The sequence below is a fragment of the Eublepharis macularius genome, chromosome 9 (assembly GCF_028583425.1).
Source record: "Eublepharis macularius isolate TG4126 chromosome 9, MPM_Emac_v1.0, whole genome shotgun sequence".
Classification (NCBI taxonomy): domain Eukaryota; kingdom Metazoa; phylum Chordata; class Lepidosauria; order Squamata; family Eublepharidae; genus Eublepharis; species Eublepharis macularius.
The window spans coordinates 36,689,648-36,708,046 of record NC_072798.1 but is presented as its reverse complement, the minus strand read 5'-3'; the positions used below and the strand labels follow the sequence as shown (position 1 = coordinate 36,708,046).

The window sequence follows — 18,399 nt, the reverse complement described above, 5'->3', positions numbered from 1 at the left end:
TCATGATCTTCGGCATGTCTCTGAGCAAGAGAATATCACCGTTTGCTTTCATCAACACCTTCTTGTTTGTTAAGTAGCAATGCTAAGCAGTTCCAGTATTTGAGTATATGATAGCAGTAAGGGGCAACTGCCAGCCTGGACATTCCACGCCTTTCATAACTCCCCATCACTTACTATGGTTCCAAGCTCCTGCCTTCATTATTGTGTTGGCCTGCTCATTCTTTCCTTCCTTGCCTACTACTCCATTGGTCCTGATGGAAAGTGCCATCAAGTCACAACTGACTCATGGAGACCCTGTAGGGGTTTCAAGGCAAGTGACGTTCAGAGGTGGTTTTCCTTTGTACAGCGACCCTCGTCTTCCTTTGTGGTTTCCCGTCCAAGTACTAACCAGAGTCAATCCTGCTTAGCTTCCGAGATCTGATGAGATCAGGCTACCCTGGGCCATCCTGGTCAGGGCACTGTTCTACTAGATTTTGCATTACATACTTGTACGTACATTTAATAGCATATTCAAGGATTGCATTCTGCAAACAGAAGCTTAAATTTCTGGGTGATGCTTTCAGTACCCGTCTCCATATCCAATTCTGCTCAAGGCTAGATAACGGCTGTCACAAGGATCATCTGTTTTCATGTGACATGTTTATAACAGTTAACAGATGCATATGGAGTGTTGAACGGTAGCCTGCTGCCTCTGGATTCCAGTTTCCACTCACTTCTTGAGCAGGACAAATGGAGCAAGCAGCAATGGCAAGGAGAAGCATCACCAGGGCCAGGAAGCCTTTGGGGTCAGCAATGGGCCTCCTGCTGGGAAGTGGCCTATCAAAACCTCTCTGTCCTACAAGGAAATTTCTTCTAGGGGTCAAAAGTCAAAATATGCGAAAATGGAGAGTGAATCCTCACTCCCAGAGTAGCCGTCCCAACACCAGTCTCTCTGGCTAACCCTCAACTTGAGACCGAGAGACAAATCTCAAGTCTTACCAGGTCTTAAGCAAAAAGAAGTCAGGCCTGCAAGGAAGACCACTTTGCAGACTGAGTTCCAAAAAAACAATTTACTTGGGTCACTACGGCAAACTGGCCAAAATGCTGGATTCAGATTGAAGCGCTGAAAGCCAAATAACATTGCAAGAATATGATTAATAATATTTACTAAAAGAAGTACAAGAAAATACAATAGAAGTGAGCAAATGAGTGAAGAAAATAATAAACTAAGTACCTAACCTAATAATACCGTACAGGCTTTCAGTCCTAAACCAGATGTAACCTTATTCAACTAGAGCACAATAGTCCAGGCAGAACTTCAAAGTCCAAAATCCAAAGAATGAGAGTTCCAAGCTGACACCTGTCCACCCAATCAGGCTCAGGGCAAAGAATGGCATATATGGCTACAGCAGCCATCCCAAAGGAAGATGTGATCCCTGGCAAGGATGTAGAACAAAGGCTTGAGCTTTAAGCTCACCTACCCGCAGTATGGCCAGACTGGCTTGACCAATCAATGCGTTGCTCAACTCATAACAACATGTCTCTGCAGCTGGCATGTCCTCACTATTAACAGCAAATCACTCCACTCCCAGAATGCTCTGCATTAGTGAAATAGAAGGGAGTTTTGCACTCACACTCCATGTTCTACCCTTGAAGCTCTGTGATCTGCGCCTGTGGCTCACTCCACCTCACCCATATTTATCTGGAAACTTCAAGTGCCATCCTGACAGCACTTTTCCAGAGCAAAGGCTTCTAACTAAGCAGAGAAGACTGAACTAATGTTTGAAAAGACCAAGAAACAGACTGGGCATAGTCAGTTTCTTGACATGGCCTTTGGCCAGCCCCTGCCACAGTACCGCCCAATCACAGATCGACATCTCAACTTGTAAGTGGTTTGCTGGCCTTTATCATAAGCTAAAAACGAAGCAGCCATTAGATGTAGAAGGTCCCCACTTTCAGAATCAGCAATTTTGTCTACAAATATACAGAATTTCAGCTTTCTAGATCATATGGAAGTACCCTAGCAATTTTGCTTCCTGAATGGAACATTAAGTAGTGTGATGAAACAATTATATCCACATTTATTCTAAGGGCAGAAAAATGGTACCTGGTATACCCAATCATGGCTATATTTTGGGACCACTCAGAACCACAGGGCACCGAGAAAAAACATCTTCATCTGTAGAACTAGGGAAGGATACCAGAATAATGCACAGTAAGAAAGAGGGAGCAAGTAATAAATAAGCTTCTTAGGCTTATTTACCTGGTGCAAGAGCTTCTCCTCATTGCTCCCGTCATGCTCCACTTGCTTCTCTGGCCTCATGGGACTCTGACACCTTTCCTGATTCACCCATTCGTTCTCCATCCATCCTGCTGAACTTGCTTGGGTTTTCCCGTTCATCTCCAGCAGCTGCTGCCCGAGCTTTGCAAAATGCAGATGTTCCCTGCTGCTTATCTGCTCCTTTTCCATGAGTTTCATTGGATGCACATGGCACAAGGGCCCTTCTAGGCTCTTCTGGTTATTTTCTGACGTCCAAAATGGATTCACGGGGGGAGAAAGCTCTCCTTGGTCAGTCCTCATCTCCTCAGCAATAGGTGGACTTGCAGGGCATAAAGATTTTCTACAACTGTCCCAGGCATTCTCCTTTCTAGGAGTCCAAGAGTCTGACTGCTCTCCTTTGCTGGACCAGTCAGTATCTGCACTGACCCTAGGTTTCCTGGCAAGGACCTCCTTTTGGCTTTTCCAGGTGTTCTCTGGGTGCTGCTGAAGAATACCACAGCACCTTGATTGTACTGGGCTTGAACAATTACTCTCTACTGGCCTCCCAGGACTAGGAGACCGCCTGACCTCCTCAGAGATGTTCCTAGTTTCTGTGTATTTCCCTGGGCTGAAGGAATGCCCACTCTCTCTTTGATTTCCACCTGTACATCTCCCAGGACAAACCATACTCCCAACTTCCCCATAGCTTTTCAAGCTGGTTCCTATAGTCCTCTCTGGGCTGAAGGAGCGCCCACTCTCTCTTTGGCTTCCACCTGTGTATCTCTGAGGACTTATGCTACACTCAAGCTCCCTATGACTTTTGACACTAGTCCCCATAGATCTTTCTGGACTGAGGGAGCGCCTGGTCTCTCTTTGGTTGTCCCCTGTGTATCTGTGAGGACTTGCACTACGCCCAATTTCTCCATGACTTTTGAATCCAGTTCCTATAGATCTTTCTGGACTGAGGGATCGGCTGGTCTCTCTTTGGCTTCCACTTGTATATCTCTGAGGACTTAAGATACACCCAACCTCCCTATGACTTTTGACGCTAGTTCCTGTAGATCTCTCTGGACTGAGGGAGCGCCTGGTCTCTCTTTGGTTGTCCCCTGTGTATCTGTGAGGACTTGCACTACGCCCGACCTCCCCATGACTTTTGAAGCTAGTCTCCATTGATCTCTCTGGACTGAGGGAGCGCCTAGTCTCTCTTTGGCTTCCACCTGTATATCTCTGTGGACTTACGCTACGCCCAACCTCCCTGTGACTTTTGACGCTAGTTCCTGTAGATCTCTCTGGACTGAGGGAACGCCTGGTCTCTCTTTGGTTGTCCCCTGTGTATCTGTGAGGACTTGCACTACGCCCGACCTCCCCGTGACTTTTGACGCTAGTTCCTGTAGATCTTTCTGGACTGAGGGAGCGCCTGGTCTCTCTTTGGCTGTCCCCTGTGTATCTCTGTGGACTTGTGCTATACCCAACCTCCCTGTGACTTTTGAAGCCAGTTCCTGTCGGACTGAGGGAGCGTACAGTCTCTCTTTGGTTGCCCCTCGCACATCTTTCAAGAGTAGCCCTACTCCCAGCCTCCCCACTGCTTTTCAAACTGGCACCCATGGAACTCCCTAGACTGAGAGTGTGCCTGGTCTCTCCTTGCACTCCCCAGCTACCCCCCGCCTGTCTTCTAGGGCTAAGAGTGGATACATCTTTCCCCAGAGCTGCCATTCCTCTCCCAGGGCTGAGATCACGCACAGCTTCTCTACTATCCTTTACATCCTTCCTCGGTTGCTCAGCTGTATCTACGGGGAGCAAAGGTTTGCCTCGGGCCCTGCGGTCACTCTCTTTGTACCTCTCCAGTTGCCCCCGTTGGCTTGCTTGACCCTTGCCCAAGCTCTGTGTGTGGCTAGAAGTGTGTAAGGCACCCAGGCAGTTTTTCCATTTGCTCTCTGTGGCCTTTCCCGAACTAGCGTGTTGATGTAGTGTCTCCAGACAGCTCTTTCTACTGTTATCTGCCTGTTTCCCATGAGTCACAGTATGAAGAGGTGCCCTCTCTCTACCAGCTCTCGGTGGGTGAACTGGCTCCTCCTGCTTCCTCCTCTCTCCCCTCACGTGCTGAGGTGGCACTGTGGAGTGCACAGAACCCCCTTTGCTCCTGTTTTCTTTCTCCAGTCGCTGAATTGGACTCCCTGATCGTGAGGATCCAATTGGGCTTCCACTGCTTCTCGCAGGACGTTGTTCCGGTCTCCCCGTGTGCAAGGATTCTCCTCTCTTTCTGCTGGGTTGTTCCTGCTCCCACGGGACTCTCTTATTCACCTGTGGTGGAGGGGGAGAAAGAGGTCATGTTTAGCCAGCGTCAAGGGCCATATTTAGTATCTTACCTTGGGACTAGTTTAAACTTCCTCAGAAAGCACTTATCTTATTTGATCCTGTGACACCGACCCCTTACGGGCACTACATTTTCCTCATGCCTTTCGCCCTCAAATTCCCTCACAACCCTGCCTGTCCCTTACTCCTACAATATCTGGTATTACAATACCCTGGTTGGCAATACCCAAGAGCAGGGGTAATTCATGGTATTTTGTTGTTAAACAGCACAGCACAAATCCCTGTCGCACAAAATCTTGTTTCCTGCAATATATTTTTTTTCTTTAACATTAAACATGGCCTGCCTGAAAAGGTCAGGAAGTCCCCCAGGCTTTTATAATTCTGCAGGATGTGTAGAATGGAATTATTCAGGAAGGCACTTCTGTAAGGGGAATAGAGCTGTAGTAATGTCAGTGAAATTTTAGCAAGTTAACTATATTCAAACTATTCAAAAAAGCTTTTTACTCAAATGGGAGGGCTGTATTGCAGGGATGGGGTCTCAGATGCTTCGCTAATGAGTTAGGGACCATAGACTTCACCACTATGTTGCCTTACATATTATCTGCTGCTTTAAATATGTACTCCTATGTACCACCAGTGCTCCATGTTGTCTAATGTTAGTCCTAGAATCGATTATGTGCTGCTTCAGTATTTTTTCTACTCTGTATTCTTGCTAATACTATGTCTTTTAAACTTGTATCTATTTACCCTAAGGCATTGTTTATGGAAATGTTCTTGATACTGTATTGAAATGTACTTGATACCGATTGTACTAATCTCATACTGTGTAATCTGCCTTGAGTCTCAGTGAGAAAGGTGGACTATAAATGACATACATAAACAAACAAACTATATCGTTCATTGTGTATTCTATGCTATGTGGAGTTTATTGCTCTTTGCAATCCAGTTTCATTGCACTGTTTGTATCATATTGTCCTTATTTGCATTTTTCATTGCATAATCTTGAGTCTTAGTGAGAAAGGCAGACTACATACAAAGAAAATAAATAAATTAACCCATTGCAAGGGATCATACATAGCAAAATGTATTGAGTGGGTATTGCAGTTACTTTTCTTCCTTATAAATAAAAAGGAGATTCGTAGCACTTCAATTACTTAACAGATTGATTGTAGCATAAATACTGAAAAATTCTAATTTTGTAAATTAAACAATACATTTAATTGCATTAAACAGGATTTAAACAGACACAGTTATAGGTATTGTGTGGACTTAGTGTTGCCAAGGAAAAGTTGCAAGAAGCGTGCTTTTGAACATGCAGCAAAAATTAATGAGAGAGAGAGACAAAGCTTTAGCTTTTTAAGGTAGACTATGATATGCACAGAGCCAAATCTGGAAAAACAATATTGAGAGATAAATCCAGTTGGGCAGAGACCTGTTCAGTTGCAACCCCAGACCCTAACCTGGTTACTCACTTCTCTGTGCAAAGTGGGGCTGGATTTCCTCCTGCCTAGCCGCCCTTCCTTGGCCAGTTTCAAAGTCTTACTATCCAGTCGATCCAGGAGTCCCTCCTCCAGAGCTTGGAATGCTCCCAGAGTCTCCGACTTCCTAGTGGCCAAACAAAAAGGACAGTTATAGAGTGCTGTTACAGCTAAATGTCAATGAGTCCCCCCATAAACAGAGAACTTGCTAGTTCTCGTGACCCTGTTATGGGTTTTACACCTTTACTGAGCTGCATAAGTCAGTACTGTGTACACTGCCTATAGGAAGATTGAAAGGACCACACGTGTACCTTTTCTTCTTCATGTTTCATATGCTATGAAGCTGTGGCCAGTAGTGATTTCTCCTTTGCATTTACATTCAGCTTTTAAAAAGTGAAGGCGTAACTGCAACTGGATTGCAGGTTATTTCCTATGTGGAAGTGCTTTCCGATCTCGTAACGTTTTCCTGTGTTTACTGGGCTGTTTCAGGTTAGTTTGGTGTAGTATTTATTTATTTATATTGAATTTATATTCTGCCCTCCCCACACCAGCAGGCTCAGGGCAGATTACAACTAAATTACATTTCGCAATTTATACGATTTAAAACCATAAAACATTTCAATACCATAGTTAAAATACATATATATATATATATATATATATATATAAAAATAAACACAGTGGCACAATGATCTATCCGACCACCTTTTTAGCCATCTCCAGAGCATGGGAAATATGTGAGAGATTAGCAGGACTCTAATCTGGAGTACCGGGTTTGATTCCCCACTCCTCCACTTGAAGCCAGCTGGGTCACCTTGGGTCAGTCACAGCTCTCTCAGCCCCATCCACCTCACAGTGTCATTGTTGTGAGACAATAATAACACACTTTGTAAATAACACACCCACTGAGTGGGTGTTAAATTGTCCTGAAGGGCGGTATATAAATCGATCGTTATTATGTTATTATTACAATTCTCCTTTTTCAACAAAGTGAGTTACCAGTTTTTTTAATCTCCAATTTTTCCTTTAGACACTCCCCCCCATGGTTTTAGGGAGACAGTTGTTCACATATGCCACGTGCCTCATTAGGGATCTAGGCTATAACTTGCTTAGCACAAGTTTTATACCAGAACATGACAAGACAAAGCTTGTACATACATCCTTCCCCATCCCATCTCTCACCTCACCTCACCTGCGCTCATGTCCAAAGATCCGCTCCACCTCTGCCCGGCCAGGGCTACGAGTGCGGGAGCTGCTGCGCTCTTTTTCAAAGGCTTCCCGGTGGCTGAGGCGCTTTGGCTTGGGCAGGTCAGCCAGCACTGTATACTCCTGCCTCATAAGTCCATGTTGGCTCTCGCTTCTGCCACTCATGCGGCAACTTAAGTTGGAATCTGCAGAGCTGATGGAGGAAGCGGGGTACCCATCAGCCCTGGAGGTATTACCGTGGACGGGCAAAGGACTGCGGCCAGCACGAGGAGATGAAGACATACAGCTTGGTTCAGATTTCCGACGCTCCAGAGAGAAATAGCCACTCTCTGCTTGAGGCTTTCTCCATTTGTCTCCATGGTCTTGACTCATGACCTTGGGTTCTGGATGGACAAGAAATATTCCATTAATCCTTCCCAAGAATCAGGAGAAGGGGAGGAAGAGCATGAACAGTACTCAGGATGATAAGGATGAAGATAAGCATTTGTATAATGCTCCCATGCATTCAGAACATTTCACATGCACTAGCATATTGTAATCCTTACAATAACTATAGACTAGGAAATGATTATCAGTATTATCATCATATTACAGAAGGGGAACTAAGTTCAAGACTCGCATTAGGTGGCCTTAGGCATTCATTGCAGAGCGGGGGGGAATCAAACTTTCCAATGCATAGCTCACTTTTGTAGCCACAATGCTATATCATGCCAACCAACCATCACTTTAATTTACTCTGATTAGCTGTAAATGATTTTTAGAACCTTTGGTAAATAAACAATGTATGAATAACCAACATATTCATATGAGAAGCTCAGAATCACTAGTCCAAGCACAGGAGCCTTCAGACTAGCAAGGAAACCCACATAACTGTTTAAAGCCATTCAGGCCTACTATTCACCAAACTGGTGCAGTTTTGTGACTACCAATGGATACTGGCTTGTTTGCAATCAATACAGCAGATTATCTTGGCACTTCAGATGGGCAAACTTAAATCCACCTGCAGGGTAGGGTAAGAAACAAGTTTGAACTATTTGTGCATGAGTGAAAGGACAGAACCTTGAGATCAGAGGTACCTAACCTAGTTCAGACTGCAGTGCTCCCAGATTCCTTTGAAGTAACTTCTACTCCAATGTGGTGTAGGAAAGGCAGGATTGGCTGTTTACTTTGGGGAAGAAGCAAATGGGTGCCGTGAAACACACTGATAGACACCGTGGTACCCATAGGTCACACAATGGGAATCCCTGCTATAGATACAGGCCCTCTACCTAAGCCAAGGTTTGTGGCTATTCTGTACCTCCATGAAGCCACTGTGCTGTGGCTGGAATCAGTTCTGATATCCCTGGAATCTTGTAAAATGAACATGTTTCTTGCCATCATGTCTACTGACACATATAGCAGATTTTAAAGACTCGGAAGGGGGTCAGGGAGGCCATCCCAGGACAGAGGAAGGGGCTTCAACATCCACTACAATCATCTCTTTCTCCTTCAGGGCTTCTCTCACTCATCATCCCCTGGGTTTAATTTAAACATGATACTGGCAGGTAAGAGCACTCCCACACCATCTTGCATAAACTGAGCTGTCACCCTAATTCAGAAAACTTCCTTGTGCTTATTAAGCACACCAGAGGTTGGTAGTCCAGGTGAGTGTTGTGGCTGTGCTAGCTAAGCATGTGTTCCTAGCTGCTTTACACAGGTAGCATCTCTGTTTACACTATATGCTCTGCAAGAGCAAAGTCACACAGGCAGCCACTTTTGCCTTGCCCAAATCAGTCCGGGGCACTTAACTCCATTCTCCACGTGCTCCCCTCCTTTACTGCCTTCTCTTAACTTGCTCCCAAAAAAACTACTAGATCCTTGAAAACTTAAAACTATAGGAGAAGAATTGATTATGCAAATATATGCGCAGGTATTTCGTCTGGGATTTGGGTCCTTATTATAGCACATGACATATTACACCCCACAGAAAACTAGAAACCATTATGTACAGGAAGATCGGGGGAGTTGAAGTCTACCTGCTTTCTGACAACTCCGAGACTCTGTTTTCCCACAAGATCTGGAGGTTGTGGCCTCACTCCTTCTAGGTCTATCCGCTTGCACATTTTCGGATCGTGCCTCTTGCTTCTTGCCTGCATAGTACATCGTGTTTTGTTTGTCGGATCCCAGAATGCTATTAAGAAGCCTAGTCATCTCCCAGTCCTATGTGAAGAGAACAAGGGTATACTGTGTCACCCAAAGAGCCCAAAGAGGAGTGGTAATACCGACAGCCAATGTGGTGAGAGCGTTGGATTAGAATCTGGGAGATCCAAGTCCACATCCTCACTTTGCCATGAAAGCTCATTGGGTGACTCTCTCCGAGCCTAGCTTAAATCGTGGAGCTGTTGTTGGGAAGATACAATGAAAGACAGAAGAACCAGGAGACCTGAGCTCACTGGAGGACGGGCAGAATAAAAATCTACTAAATATATCAATGTACTAAATATAAAAAAGGCTGCTCCATAAGCTCTTGGTGCATGGAATTTGCAGCGGGATCTGTCTGATGGGAAGTGAAGCTTGCATGTCAGAGAGAGTAAATAAGGCCCAAACACTGAATCCCCAGTGTGGGCACCTAATCCTTTATGGCAGATATATAATACACATCCTGCCTTTTATTTTGGGATCTGGAATGCAGAGGTGTCTCTGTAGCCATCTACCTTCAAGTGGGCCACAGAGCTATGAGCTCCATAAAAGCTGCCATTTTTGTGCTACTTTTTGAAAGAGCTGTGCTGCTAGTACATGCACACAGAGTGCCGCTTTTGGCAAGCACACTCAAAGGAGCAGCAGAATAGTGAGGGAGGTTACCAGGTAGCGGAGAGGATTCTTCCCTGGTTCCAGCCCTTGGTTTGCTCATTATGCTGCACCAACTGGGGTTCAGCATGTCCTTTCTGTTCCCAACTGCTTTCTTGATTTCTTTGTCCTGGTCTTGATCTCTCGGAGGTCATAGCTCTACGTCCCTTCTTTCTGTCACATGCTTGCTATTCAGCAAGTCCTAAATAAACTTAGAACAAGAAGGACGAAGCAAAGGCGTGGGAGAATGTGACTGCTCAGAAAGAAACACACCCACCTATCCTCCTTATGTCCATCTTACCTTGCTGAGTGTGGCATTGGTGTCTGCATTAATGTTGGTGCCAGAGCTACTGTCAGGATAAGTAGCGATTTGTTCTGATTTCTCCTCAGATTCAGCTCTGCTGCTGAGCTGGGTGTATTCCAAGCTTTCTTGACACCTATAAGAAATGGCAAAAAGGGGAGAGGAATCCAGTGTTTTGGGACACAAAGGCCAAGCCAATAGATTGTAGAAAGGTTCAAACATATCCAGAAGACTGCATAAAGGTTGCCAACAATAAGAGCCAAGGAAGGCCATATTACTTTTGCCTCAGCCAGAGGCAGTGAAGAAGTTCATAAAGCCCAGCAGCTGCTGCAACTCAAATATAATCCATTCCCAGGAGAGCTAGTTGTGGTCTAGTAGAATGAGTATTGGATTTTGGAAACCTGAGTTCAAACCCCCACAAAGCGGGATCAGTCTCTGGTACTTGAAAAAGCATGTGCATGTGTGTGCACGAGAGAGAGCGAGGTGAACAAGAATGCCTCAGTCTTGTGGCATTTTAAAATTAATTTAAAATAGTGGCAGCATCCATGGCAGAAAAAAGAGAAGAGGAGCCAGGTGCAAGGTGAAAGGATTCATTGAAGTTTTTTAGATCCCTATGCTTTTTGTGCAGGGATCCAAAAACCTTCAATAAATCCTTACACTTTGCACCCGGTTCCTCTTCTTCTCTTTTTTTTTGCCTACTGGTGTGGCCATTGTTTCTCCAGCAGCATCCATGGGCCAGATCCATGGCCACTGTCATGTCTAGTTTAGCCTGTGGTTGTTGTGAGAATAATGTGGTGAAACCATGTCTACAACCTTGAACTTTTGGGAGAAGTGGTAGTATACAAATGTAAAAAAATAATAGCAACAGCAGCATTGGGGAAAAGACAGGATGTCTGACTACAGCTATAAGGAAGATATAAGCAGGGCTTCCTGTATACCACCCCCCCACACACATACACACCAAGAGGCTACATAATAGGCAAAGGACCACCTCAGCCATTTGTAAGAATCTACCTTTTACAATCTATCCAGAGACAACTAAACTTCATTCTAGCACAGCCCCCTTTACTAAAAGCAGCCTCCAGAAATACTAGGACTTTGCATTTGTGTTGGATCATACAATAGGTCTGTATGGTAGTCTATAGGGACAGTGGCCACCCCAAGGCCAAGAGGTAGTGGCTTGTCTAAACCCATCTAAGGAGTTTAAAGCTTGTGCATCATGGCAATTCAGACCAAATGTCACCCGTATCTTATGCCCCAACGTAACAATGCTAGGCTTTGTTCTCAGTCTCTCGGCTTTACTTTGTGGAGCAAGATCTGACGCTTTCAGAAATACCGGCCCAACTCACCACCACAGAACTTACCTCTCAGCCCTTTCCTCAGAGCCCACACAAACATAGAGTTCACACTGGGGCGCTAAGATGCACAAGGGGTCCCACTGGTCACCATTGCGGGATTTGTTGGTACCATTCCCACAACTAGAGATGTTTACTACTTGTTCCTCTGGTGCCTACAAGGAGAAGATGAGAGTTAACAGAAGGCAGCATTGCTTCTTTGGCAAGGAAGAGATGGGGACTGTCCAGCTCAGCCCAGTTCCAACACACACTGGAAGGAGATCGTGCCTCCTCTGCCAAATGGCAAGCCCCAGCTCATGGAACTGTGGCCTTGTCCTGTAAGAATCCTTTCTCTCCCAGCCCCTCTGGCATGGCGTACCTTGTTTCTGCTGTCTGACTGTGGCACTTGATCATCTGAACAGCCTGGGACAACCTGACAGAAAGGAGGTTGAGCTAGATGGCCACCCCCTTCCAGTCCTGTGCTTTGAGTGGTCACCTCCCACCCACTCAGCCCTACAGGCAGCATGAGAAAGCTCTGTGGGGGCATCTGATCAAAGCACAGACCAGCGAAAGCACAGACTATGACAGCATTGTTCACTGCCTGTGCACCATTGCTTTTCCAGGAGAAAAAGAGGCATGGAGGTGGGTTAGCAAGACTTCACGGGCAACAGAGCAGATTCTTTCTCCTGTTCAGATCCAGAGTTGACTTGCAAACCTGCCTGTCACTTTAAGCCCTCCAGCACTGCCCTAGCATGCTAGATACATCCCCCGCCTTCGCCCCAATTACCTTAGCAGGCAAGGATCACCAAAGGGAGGGTCCCTAGCAGGCTGGCTGTCAACACCACTTCCCTTCCATTGTCTTGCCCAGGCTGCAATTCACTCAGAGGGAACGGTTCTGAGCAGAATGCAGGTGAGCCAGGAGGAAACTCTAGAGGGCCAGGACCAGGGAAAGAGGGAACCTCATTACTATTTCATAATCCTGGGCTGATCAAGCCCAGCAAACAATGAACAACACGAAACCTTTTGTGAACAGGACACCAGCTGGCACCCCATAGGGAGGGATGGAGTTTTACACCTGCCCAGACTAAAGGGTGGACCAGAAGCCAGACAGGTGACTCATTCTAGCCTTTTAATCCCACTATATTTAAAGCCTTCTCATGCTAAAGAAACATGCAGCTGGTGTTGCAATGCTCAGGGCTTCTGCATCTTAGACAGCACATAAAGTCAGGGTAATAGAAGTTAAGAGCACTGTGTAAAACAGTGCATACATGTCTACTCACTGAGCATGTACAAATGAATAGATTTAACTGTGCTATTTGCCCCTCACTCACAGGAATTCTGGGAACTGTAGTTCTTCAGTAAAAGTGAGAGATGTTTTTAACTTATTCTTAGTTCTCTCATACTTGGCAACATTCCCAGGGTTCCTTGTGAACCAAAACCATTTAAAAAACAGACCTAGATTGTCTTCTGGATGTAGCCTCAATCCCACCCTGAGAATGTATTCAAAGCCTCTCACCCCATCCTTTCGGTCTTATATCTTCCAACTGAAATTGTAAGAGTCCCAAGAGCCTTGTATCCAGGGCTTTTTTTCTGGGAAAAGAGGTGGTGGAACTCAGTGATGGAACTCAGGATTGCACAATGATGACACTTTGGGGTCATCAAGGAGAACAAGGGGGAGTTTTTTAAAGTTAAATCGCCCTTGGCGAAAATGGTCACATGGCCGGTGGCCCTGCCCCCTGATCTCCAGACAGAGGGGAATTTAGATTGCCCTCTGCGCCGCTGCGCAGAGGGCAATCTAAACTCCCCTCTGTCTGGAGATCAGGGGGAGGGGCCACCAGCCATGCGACCATTTTCAAGAGGTGCTGGAACTCCATTCCACCGCAGTCCTGCTGAAAAAAAGCCCTGCTTGTATCTAAAGCAGCAGGTCTGGACAGTAACACTTTGCTAATGACAATACACTGGACAATGTGTTTCTGTGGGTCATAGATATCTAGTACACGGATAATCCCAGAGGAATAGCCATGTTAGCTTCTTTGCAGCAAAATCAAACAGAAGTCTAGTGGCATCTCAAAGCCTAACAAAATATGTTCTAGCATACGCTTTCCTGAGTCAGAGCGCAACAAGAGCTGTGCTGGATCAAATCAATGGCCCATCTAGGCCAACATCCTTTCTCACACAGTGGCCAAACGGTTACTCTGGGGGGCCAATCATAGGGGATAGAGAGCAAGGCCTTCCACTGATTTGCCTTCTGACAGTGGTATTTACTACCTTTGAATGTGGAAGTTCTCTTTAGCCACTGATAGCCCTATCTTCTATGCATCAGTTTAATGATCCCCTTTTAAAGTAGGTTTGCCAAGCTCCAAGTGGTGGCTGGAGATCTCCTGGACTTACAACTGATCTCCAGGCTACAAAGATCAGTTCACCTGGAGAGGGTGGACTCTATGGCACTATACCACGCTGAGGTGCTCCCTCCAAACTCTACCATCCCTAGGCTCCACCCCCCAAACTCCAGGAATTTCCCAGCCCAGAGCTGCAACCCTATGAGGAAGTGAGCTCTCGCTAACAGAGCTGGCCAGAGTACAGATACTACAACTTCCACAGGCCTTTATGCTCTGCAAAATAGCCATTAAAAAAGCAGGAAAGGAAGACCTGTGAAAATAAGGAGGAATCAGGTGTAAATCACAGGCAGGGCGAAGCTTAGGGCACATGGCGCATGCTCATGCCTAACTTTCCCCTCTATGGCTTCTTCAGTCAATACATATTTCATTCTTAGTTCTCTCATGTCTTCTAGCATTATCATTAGTTTTTTCTCTAGAGAAGTAACATTTTTAGAAATTCTGAAGCCACGGAAAACAGAAATGTTGGGGGAAATATTTTATGCTTTAATGTAAAAATGTGCCATTTATAATATATCATATAAAATTGTACTGTTTGCATATTTATGGAATATAGAAATATAAATGTTTCCATTTTCTACAAGCAAATGGAAATAATCTATCCAGAGGAGGATGATACAGAGGGCATTGCATACTTCTGTACCCTATGGTATCTTAGCACATATACCTTAGTTTTAGCCATCTGAGAGATAAAACAATCCAGAAGAACACCGAAAGCAACATTTTAAATTTTTTTAAAAAGTATTATCTGGACAGAAACATTCTCACTGGAACTAGCAGTATATTTGGATATCAAAATAAACATTGAAAACACCAAACTCTTCAATACAGTATCATCTTCATCATCCATGTTATCATATATTAATTATGGACAAAATGAGTTACATGTAAGTAATGAATATATCCTTGAAAAATATGTTGTATAGGTCTACTATAAACAAATGAATTATCTATCACTGTAGATTGCCTTATATAAAAATCTTTGTACGACATATTGAGTAACACTTTCTCTGAAAAAGTATTTCAGTCATTCCAGAAGAAAGAATATTTCATCAGAGCTTTTTTTTTTAACCACTCCTCCCCAAAACTTTTCATTTTTCTATTGGGGAAAAAGTTTTCAAGGGGGAAAAAACGCTTTTCTTCTACAAAGCAACTATCCCTAGTTGCTCCCCACCCCCACTTGCTGAAATTTAGATTTTGTGTTTTCTGGGGTAGGGACTTGAGAGCACTATTGACACTGATGTCATTACATCATAGAAAAAGCTCCACTTGTTGAATTGCCACCTGTCATGCAGCTATTCAAGAGACAGAGCCTCTGCCCATTAGGAAGGTGACAACCATCCTTCATAACAGATATTTAGGCCTCATTTGCAGTCTTTTGTGTTTCCCACCAGAACACTTAATATCTCATTAATACATTATCTAGCAGACCCTGTGGCTCTTTCAGAGCTCACAGTTGCAAACAGCACTCAAGTGCCTTGTTCGAAAGAATGTATTTTTATAGACCAGCATGAGAAGACACTGCTTAATTTCAAAAATACTCACATTACAAAAACATTTCCCTGACAGGATGCCACCAAACAGAAAGGAACTAGGGGAGCCAGACCAGTTGCTCCAAGAATGGTCTGCGGCAGAAAGTTTTTGGGCAGCTGTGGAGGAAACTTTTAGCAGGTACAGCAAGTCACAGGACAGTTCTCAAACATGAGAAAACTGCACCTGCCAATGTTCCCTACCTCTGGCTACTCTCAAAAGTAAAAAACAGTAAAATTCTAAGCTCCTACTGTTGAGTGCAAATAAGTAGAAGCCAATCAGAATAGAGGCTAACAGAATAACTTGTGCAGAAGAGGAAAGATGATTAGTGAGTACACTCTTTGGAAATGGGGTGTTTTGGAGCCACCAGTGGGATGACGAAGCCCACTAAATAGCCACAATGCGGCACAAGGGATTATGGGGTAGAAGGTAGCTGCCTGCCTAATTCACCTTGCGAGTCTCTGGCAGAATTGGAATGTTATCTTGGTTTATTCTAGACCCAAGTCAAACTCTCTCCCAAGAAACCACACTGGCTGTCACCTTTACAGATTTAGTACTTCTGTGGCAATACTAGATCAACTGGGAGTCTAGGTTACTATTGATGGTCTTTGTAGATTTAAAAATCTAGGAACTGTGACAGCATTTCTCATTACCACAGTCTTAGCTGTGCACAGCTTTAACTAATATAAGTTGATCCTTGGCAGCAGAATCATTTCTTGGTTGTTCTCCAATTCAACTTGACCTTACAACAGCGTAGTAGTCTTCCTCGTAGTCTAGTCTTTTGAGCCCCACCCCCTAGCAATATCACTAAGTTCCTCAGCTTCTGCTACACCCTGCCGTCATGTTGAGAGTTTAGGATTGGTCATTTAAATCCTGAGCCTTAGGAAACCTGACCCTTTGTTATCATCAGTTTTAAAATGTCTACTTTCTGCACTTCCAGGAGGAACACTCCCCAGCCCCAAACAAGACAGCCAGTGATCAAGCATTCATGCCCCTCACCCCAGAATCAAATTATAAGCTCACCTGGTTACCATGCTGATGAGTGCCAACTGCTCGAAAGCAGTTCTGGCAACGACTCTTGGCAAACACATTGGCCTCAAACTTCTCACAGAGAGCATAATCTGCAATTTCTGACATGGTCCATGCAGGGAAGGGAAGATCCCTCAGGCATGCGGTTTTAAGGGGCTGGCTGCAGGGGGGGGAGGGGAGGAAAGCAGCAGCAACAGGATCATAAGACAAGACACAGAAATACCCTCAGTTTCCTTCCCAAACTTATTTTAAAAACACTCACAGAGAGAAAACTCCTTACATAGCCAGACATACAAGGGCAACACCAGGGCATAGCTTGATTGCCAATAATATCAGAGGAGCTTATCTTTACACAGTTGTATCAAAATGTGGCCTGAGAAAGAGAGGGCCCAACCACCTGCGTTGGCCCACGAGAACATTCCATGCACACATTGAATTGCACTTAACCACATAAGCTGGCCTGTTCAAGTGTAGCATTACCACACCAATAGTATGCACACTTGAACCACTAATTGCTGGCATGCCAACTTTAATTGCCAACGGAGCAGCACGCACAGTAAGAGCATTTAAACAGAATGCAGTGCATGTGCAATATTAACATGGGTAAACTTTTACTGGTGGCTACAGACATGCCTATTTCAGTTTGTTTCTTTTGCAGAAGGAAAAACAGCCATTGAAGAAAGATAGTTAACAATAACTCTTGCCCAGTGTAGCGTAGTTGATTAGAGATAAACTTGAGTCCTCCTGCTGACTGGAAGTAACAATGCTATGTCACCCTCTTGCCCTACCAAGGAGATTGCTTACTGCTTGTATTGTCCCTACTGTCTCTCACCCCCACACTGGTGGACTTCCTCTGTTCCACAATGCATATTCAGCCTCTTTTTTCTTGAACAGAAGAATATCTCCAAGAGGGCATCAGGAATGTGCAATTCCTGGACAAATATACAAGTCTTAAGCAAGTGAGGCGAGGGTCTATGGTACAGGGGCACTAAAGGTAGATCACAGTATGGTGGTAGTAGAGAGTGCTGTCAAGTCATATCTGATTTATGGTGACCCCTGGTGGTGTTTTCATGGAAAGAGACTAACAGACATGGGTTGCCATTGCCTGCCTCTGTACCTCTAGTCTTCATTGGAGGTCTCTCATCAAATTACTAACAAAGACCAACCCTGCTGAGCTTCCAAAATGAGTCTGGGCTTGCCTGGGATCAGTTCAGAGCAGATCCAAGCATACAATGGCCATTTTTGACATCTGCTGGTTGCTGAGATTCTTGCAATAAATACTGGTTTATGGGGACGTTGGTCTTACCCAGTAAGACTTTTAAAGTATGAGGGCCTACACAGGATAATTTAACACAAAGCAGTTATGATTGAACTGCTAAGAGTTCCTGTGGAGACTCAGGATTTATAATTTTTAAAACATGCCCAGACCACAGACAGGGCTTTGCTCCTAGGAATAAGAGCTAAAGCAGAACAACTGCCCTCCATGCAAACTCTTGAGCATCTTAACCAAGGCTCTTTGGGGCTCCAGCTCTGCTGAGCATGTCCAAAGTACCTGCTTGCATGAGTTTGCGTAAGGGTTTTGTTTCAAAACTACAGTGTTTTCAGCACATAGGTCTTTGTCAGAATCTCCTCATGCCAGATTTATAAGGCAGATCACCTGGACACTGGAAACAGTAAAGGCCAGGACCACATAGGTGGGGGAAAAAAGGAAGTACATGCTAGGTCACTAGATGAATTTTAACAGCAA

General features: G+C 44.7%; 1 protein-coding gene across 1 annotated transcript in view; it reads right to left on the bottom strand.

Moving 5' to 3' along the window:
• TRIOBP (TRIO and F-actin binding protein) overlaps positions 1 to 16,760 on the bottom strand; it is a 54,441-nt gene extending 37,681 nt beyond the window's left edge. The window contains exons 1-10 of the mRNA XM_054989157.1: positions 16,647 to 16,760; positions 11,728 to 11,873; positions 10,364 to 10,499; positions 9,252 to 9,435; positions 7,223 to 7,619; positions 6,021 to 6,157; positions 4,674 to 4,678; positions 3,841 to 4,540; positions 3,380 to 3,516; positions 2,243 to 2,827 (exon numbers count right to left, since the gene is read on the bottom strand). Coding sequence (XP_054845132.1) covers positions 2,243 to 2,827; positions 3,380 to 3,516; positions 3,841 to 4,540; positions 4,674 to 4,678; positions 6,021 to 6,157; positions 7,223 to 7,619; positions 9,252 to 9,435; positions 10,364 to 10,499; positions 11,728 to 11,873; positions 16,647 to 16,760 — 2,541 coding nt within the window. The remainder of the gene's footprint in view (positions 1 to 2,242; positions 2,828 to 3,379; positions 3,517 to 3,840; positions 4,541 to 4,673; positions 4,679 to 6,020; positions 6,158 to 7,222; positions 7,620 to 9,251; positions 9,436 to 10,363; positions 10,500 to 11,727; positions 11,874 to 16,646) is intronic.
• Between the last annotated feature and the right edge of the window lie 1,639 nt (positions 16,761 to 18,399).